The sequence below is a fragment of the Hippocampus comes genome, unplaced genomic scaffold (genome assembly GCF_001891065.2).
Source record: "Hippocampus comes isolate QL1 unplaced genomic scaffold, H_comes_QL1_v1.1 scaffold78, whole genome shotgun sequence".
NCBI lineage: Eukaryota > Metazoa > Chordata > Actinopteri > Syngnathiformes > Syngnathidae > Hippocampus > Hippocampus comes.
Window position 1 is genome coordinate 1,017,327 of NW_017805798.1, and position 6,251 is coordinate 1,023,577.

General features: G+C 42.6%; 1 protein-coding gene across 2 annotated transcripts in view; it reads left to right on the top strand.

The window, feature by feature from the left end:
* Nucleotides 1–740: 740 nt before the first annotated feature.
* pmpca (peptidase, mitochondrial processing subunit alpha) overlaps nt 741–6,251 on the top strand; it is a 9,350-nt gene continuing 3,839 nt past the window's right edge. Inside the window, exons 1-4 of one of the 2 annotated variants that reach the window (XM_019885511.1) lie at nt 741–1,320; nt 4,844–5,046; nt 5,129–5,208; nt 5,635–5,717. In XM_019885511.1, the coding sequence (XP_019741070.1) occupies nt 1,127–1,320; nt 4,844–5,046; nt 5,129–5,208; nt 5,635–5,717 (560 nt within the window). In that variant the 5' untranslated portion in view covers nt 741–1,126. Of the gene's footprint in view, nt 1,321–4,147; nt 4,254–4,843; nt 5,047–5,128; nt 5,209–5,634; nt 5,718–6,251 lie in introns of those variants that run through there. The other variant, XM_019885512.1, reaches the window with a different exon arrangement.

The following is a 6,251-nucleotide window of genomic DNA, read 5'->3' on the forward strand; positions in this document are numbered from 1 at the left end:
ACTAGCTTCCATGCGTACTTTCCAGGGGAAAGGGTCCAGATTGCGTTGTTTTGTCTTGGGACGGCCGCCAACAATTTCAGGTGGCCTTGAGTTCGTGGCTGTATTCCTTCACTGGCGCCGATCAGCCAAATCCTCATTTACTTTCCGAAGCGAGAATTCCAACTTCACCATGTTGTCGCCAATCGTGCGGAGACACCCCAAAACCGCGTCCATATTGCGGTTGAGCTCAGTCACCGCTTGAGTCTGTGTATTGGACATTCGCGCCAGACCATCCAGAATGACCGGCAGCTTCTTCACTTCCAATAAAGCTGCTCCCATCGGTTGAATTTTGCGATAGAACAGGAAACTGCTAGCACCAAACAGCAGCATACCTGTTATCAGAAGGCCAATAATGTAGATGTCTTCACATCCTCAACGGACAGTATTGACAGGCACACCATTCTCCACTTGCTCCATGGATCAAGGGCGTATCCGGCAGCAAATGTCCCCGAGGGGCAAGTAGGCTCCCCACTGCCTGCTCTTCTCGTCGAGAAAATTTTGTCGATTGCATCGAGGGACCAGCCAACCAATTCCATGGTTTATTCTGAGGGTGAAAGTACGATAGGAGGCTAGGAAAAGTTAGACACAGACAGCACGTAGACTAAGTGGCGAGCAAGGAGAGGGTGGGGTAGGAAGGAGCTGAGCAGAAAAGCGTCCGCCTTCGTCGAGAGCCAGCAAGAAAAGGGACATTAGCTTTAAGCTAATGTCTATGATGAAGCTAATAGCTTAGCATCGCTGTATGGATGCAGTTCAAAGGAGCCTGTTGTATCTACTGAATCATGTCTATGGCAGTTTTTTCACTCGGGAGCAAGCACCCACTTGACTAACAGAGGGCAGCCATCTTAAGATGCCATTATTACAGAGACCTTCTGTTCGGTTTGAGCTGAAAACACTGTTAGCAGTACATGTTGGCAATTGAAAGTCATCTAGCTTAGTGCTAAGATACATTGCAAAACGCCATGACCGGCTAACGTAAATTAGCAATGATGTCGCAAATAATTCAACCTACAAACAAATGCTACGATGACACACTTAGAGCTGCCTCACATGCAAACAGAGCCTACAAAACACATTGACGGGCACAACAATGAACCACATTTTATTGGGCTTTCGCTGTTCACTGTCGACTTACCCGGCTGGGACGAGACTGTCACACTCAACAGGATGGCGAAGCAGAGGCCCGGAATCATCTGTGGAGGGCAGACGCGCATCCTACTGCAGAACTCCGCCATCAAGAAACCATCACCCAGCTTCAGCCATTGCGTCCACGATGAAAAGCAGGTACTGGAGTGACGTCAAAAGTCAATAACCAACAGACCTCATTGTCTAATACAGTATATCATATCGAAGGCCTCGGTGAACACTTTCCAGATCTGTAATTAGTTTTTTTTCATCTGCTGAAGGAATGACGCCCCCAAAACACATTTTGGATCGAAAATGTCTCGATATAAACTACAAAACTACTCCCACTTATTCATGTGTTGTTGTTGCTGTTTTTCTCAAGCCCCATCCCCGCTTTCCCCATTCGTCCCCTTTGGCGGGTGAATGAGGCAAGCCACTTTATAGAGTGCGCTGTGCCCTCAATGCCCTCAATGGAAAATGACATGAAACGAGGCTGCCGAGCTTTGTACTGGCATCATCAACATCTTCTCTTTCGCCGGCGTCTGATCCTATAGGCTTTCATGGCGCTCCTGTCGTGCGCATGGAAGGGACGGAGCACCCGGCAAGCATGCTTTTGGCTTATGTAATGCCCCATTAGCATGACACTGAAGAAGGCACAGTTTTGATCTAGCTGAGGGACGCCGCATTGGAAGATGACCGGGTTATGGTGGAGGTGTGAGGCTCGAAAAACGGATGTGTTGGGTGAAGGCATGGGTAAGATGGAGCACGAGTGAGTGAAAAGCGTGAGCAAGTCGAGCGAGTGAACCACCGACACGTGGATGGAGTAGATAGCTGAACAGACGATGAGGTGGACGTGTGGGTGACAGCGTAAGTCAATCTCACGAGACAACACAACGTCTTGCGACCGCACACATCACGACAGCCACAGCAGTGGTTGACTCACGCAAGACAAGAGAGCATTGTTGGTCTTGAGTCACCTCGCCCGGTGGCTGCGAGCTTCACGCCAAGCGCGCGTGGGTGTCCGTTTGTATGACTCACAAAGCTCCGAACACGTCATTTACACCTGTTAGCATGTCAATAACATCTCCACTTGCTAATTGGAAATCCTCCACTTGAACACTTAACTATCTGGATTGACTGCAGCATCCCCCCCGTTGCTCAGTATCAACCATGGTCATGACACACACAGTAGACAAAAAATGCATGGAGAGTGACAGGTGAATACATACCAAATACTGAAGTCTTTGCATGTGTGGTCTTTGCAGACCCGCTGTGTAGACCCTCTGTGTGTGGACTCTCTGTCCCCTTGATGCACTCAGTCAGTCGAGAGGGCGTCAATAAACAGCTGCCAAACACACGCACACACACACATACGAGTGGCCGCTCAAGGCAGGGCAAGGTAGTTTTATTGATATAGCACCTTTTATACACGAGGCAACTCAATGTGCTTCACACAAACAACGACACAACACTTACAAGCCATTACAACCGCAACACTTAACGATAGATATTCAGATGCTAAGCAGAGGAAAAAATGGTTAGGAAATAAAAATAGGTTTATAAAATAAGTACATTTTAAAAATGTACAAATGTTTAGAGGACCTTAATCAAATGTATGGGGGGAAATAATTGTATGTGTATATATACCAATGGACCGAAATTAGTTTTTTTTTTTAATTCAAAATTGCAACCTGAGCGATTTGAAAATTTCATTCAGCTGCACTATGACATGTAATGACATAACTACCTACCCTTCTAGCTATATATGTGACTACCGACCAAGCCACTTACCCAACCAATCTACTCAATACCTACCTACCTACCCACCCGTATACCCACTTACCAAAATACTAATCACTCTACCTTCCAACCTACCTGCTTAGATACCAACCTGCGGTACCTTCCCATCTAACTACAACCTACCTAATTACCAACATAAATATGACAAGCTCCCCATCTACCCACCTTATCGACCTGCCTGCTTATCTACCTATCCTGCTATGTACCCAGTTGACCAAGCTTTTTATTCCCAGTTGTCAATCAATCCGCAGACTGCGATCGATAGTGGTGCTCATTAGTTGAAGTACACTTTGCTCGCCTTCCTTATAAAAATTAGGTTAATGATGGAGGCTTAATGAGGGTTAATGGTCCTTATGTTGGTACCAATCACAAGGGACACGAATACCAATTGAGCTTGCAACTCATCTGTTTCTGCCTTCATGAGCTTCATCAATTTTATAGTTGGCATAAGATGTCAAAGGTAGTAAAAAAAAAAAAAAATATGGAGGAACAACTGTGTTTCCCTTGTCACACTTGTCTCCCACTGCCTTGCAAATGGAAATTGCCTCCGCTCAGCATAATGGAATGGAAATTGAAAGTACAAATGCAGCCATTTATAATCTATGCTGGCCCGGCACTGATTTTAATTAAAAGCGGACAAAGGTAGAATGTCACACGCTCTCTCGGGTTGAGGACGACATCAAACGGTGAGTGTTACCAAAGCAGCTGCGGCTTCCATACTATATTCATCTACAATGTGAGGAAACTGCAACCCAAACAGTCAGCATATGGTTGAAAAAGCATTATCAACTTGAATTCTTCTTTTTTTTTTGACGAAGCTTTTGAATTGGATCTCATTGGGACATGTATCATTGGGACATTCAGGCATACAATATTTGTTTTCAGAAATTGTGTGCATTTTAAAATGTATGATTTTTTTTCGTAGTAGTAGTAGTAATGATACATATCTAATTAATAATAATCAAAACATCTTCTTTTGAGTTGGCATGGTGGTACTGTAGTGGCAAGTGAAATCATTGATTAAAAAAATATGTTCATTAAAACGATTTATTAAATTGTTATTCAATGATAAATAAATATATATTATGATTTAAGATAATATTTAATGTCTAATTCGAAACGTCATAAATTAAGAAAATAAATTCCAACTTTAATACCATTTTTTCCAGGTTGGCGTTATACCGAAAGTACGTCACTGATTCTTTTCCGGGTTAGAGTTCTGTTACGTCTCTCGGCGAAGTCAAGATGGCGGCTCACATATCCCGGTGTCGAACCTGGAATCGTGTTCAACGGTAACGACCTACGTTGTTAAAAACCCCAAACACCAACTCAACGTGGCCGCATTACAGTTAGACAATTTGTGCAGCAGTTGTCCGGTCGTCGTCTGACGTGCGTGCTGTGTAACTTTCACCGTCGCCCAGCTTGAGCTTCGACAGTTAGCACGATGCTAATACAGAGCTGTCAGTACCTCTAAATTATGACTCCCCCCGGCATACCGACATTGCTCTTGAACGTTTTTCACTGAAAATAATACACATAATAAACATGTAGATATAGCTGACTGTCTATTCAAGCCTGCTGTGGCTAAATAAAGAAATGTGTTCTGAGCATCCAGTACTCGTCCTATAATGAGCGAAACTTGACCTACAGTGCTCAACGTCAGATGCACAGCCCCTTCGTAAATGCGATTTAAACAAAGTGGTAAATATTGACGTAAGTAGTTTTAATGCATTTTAGGCAATAATAGCGGCGAAATTTGTGATCAAAATGTGTAATGACACATGAAATAAAAGTTTTACAGGGGAATGACAACCTGCGGAGAAAATTAAAATTGTATTAATATGTGAATCAAGTCAGGAGTTTGCTTTCTCTTTCCCAACAGGTTTGGCACAGCGGCGTACAGGAAGTACAGCAGCGGTGGAGGCTACCCCAACATCTCACTGTCTTCGCCACTGCCCGGCATCCCCAAGCCCGTCTTTGCGTCCGTGGACGGCCAGGAAAAGTACGAAACCAGGATCACCACGTTAGAAAATGGCCTCAAGGTTGCCTCGCAAAACAAGTTTGGACAATTCTGCACCGTTGGAAGTACGTGGCCCCCTTTCGAAGGCCAGCCATGTGTTTACCACTCCCTCATTTTAACAAAGCAAAATGTTTTTTTTTTTTCTAGTTTTAGTCAACTCCGGATCTAGACATGAAGCAAAGTATCCCAGTGGAATAGCACATTTCTTGGAAAAACTTGCTTTTTCTGTAAGTACTTTTCTTTCATTTTGGTACAGGATGTTAATGAATGAAACGATAACATTGAAAAACAAATGTTTTTTTTTTTCCTTTTTTTTTCTTTTTTTAAATCAACCACGTTGATTCAGTTGTGGCTGAGATTTTTTTAAGCCGTAGTTTCGGTTTTGTCACACAAAAATGAGACAGTCATTCGCTCAAAAATATACATTTGTTTTGCTTGTGAGAGAAATAATTTACATGAAGCTTCTCAATCATGTCAAATTTTTTTTTAACTCAAAGTTGATCAAATTTGAGTTATTCTCGCAGATGGTTTGTGTCGTTCAATAAATACTGTCTGAGTAACAATCAAGTGTCTTCATCAAGGTGCGGTTTGAGGTGTAATTAATGTTTACTTGTGGCCGTCGGCGTTATATCTAACGGCAGCCATCTTTGTAGTCCACAGCTCAGTACGGCAGTAAAGATGAGATTCTGCTCACGCTGGAGAAACACGGAGGGATTTGTGACTGCCAAACGTCCAGGTATCGTCTGGAAAAAAAATAGTCATGTCAATAAAAGGCATTCTATTTCAAGAAAATGTGGAGTTTTTTTGTTGTTGGTTGAATTTTTCTGTTTGCATGCTTATTTTTTTGTCAGATTTTCTAGTTGTAGGTTGTTTTTGTCTTGTTTTATATATATTTGTTTCTTTTTTCAGTGTTTTTGTTCGCATGTCGATTTTTTTGTGGGTTCTGTGAAGTTTTGTTTCTTCGCTTTTTTTTTTTCTTTTGTGGGGGGGTTGTGTGCGACCTTTTTTGTTGTTTTGATTTTTCTTAACGCATGTTTGTTTTTTCCAGTTGTTTATTTTCTTGTTTTTGTGGGGGTTTTAGTGTGAGGGTTTTTTGGGAGGGGGTTCTTTATGCTTGTTTTTGCGTTGTTTTTGTCGATTTTAGTGTGTTTTTATGCCTGTATTGTCTGTCCTGAGATTTTTGTTGGTTGGAGTTTTCCGGATCCACGTCAGTTTTTTTCTTTTTCTAGTTACCGATATGTGTTGTTTTTGTCTTGCGTACTTTATATAT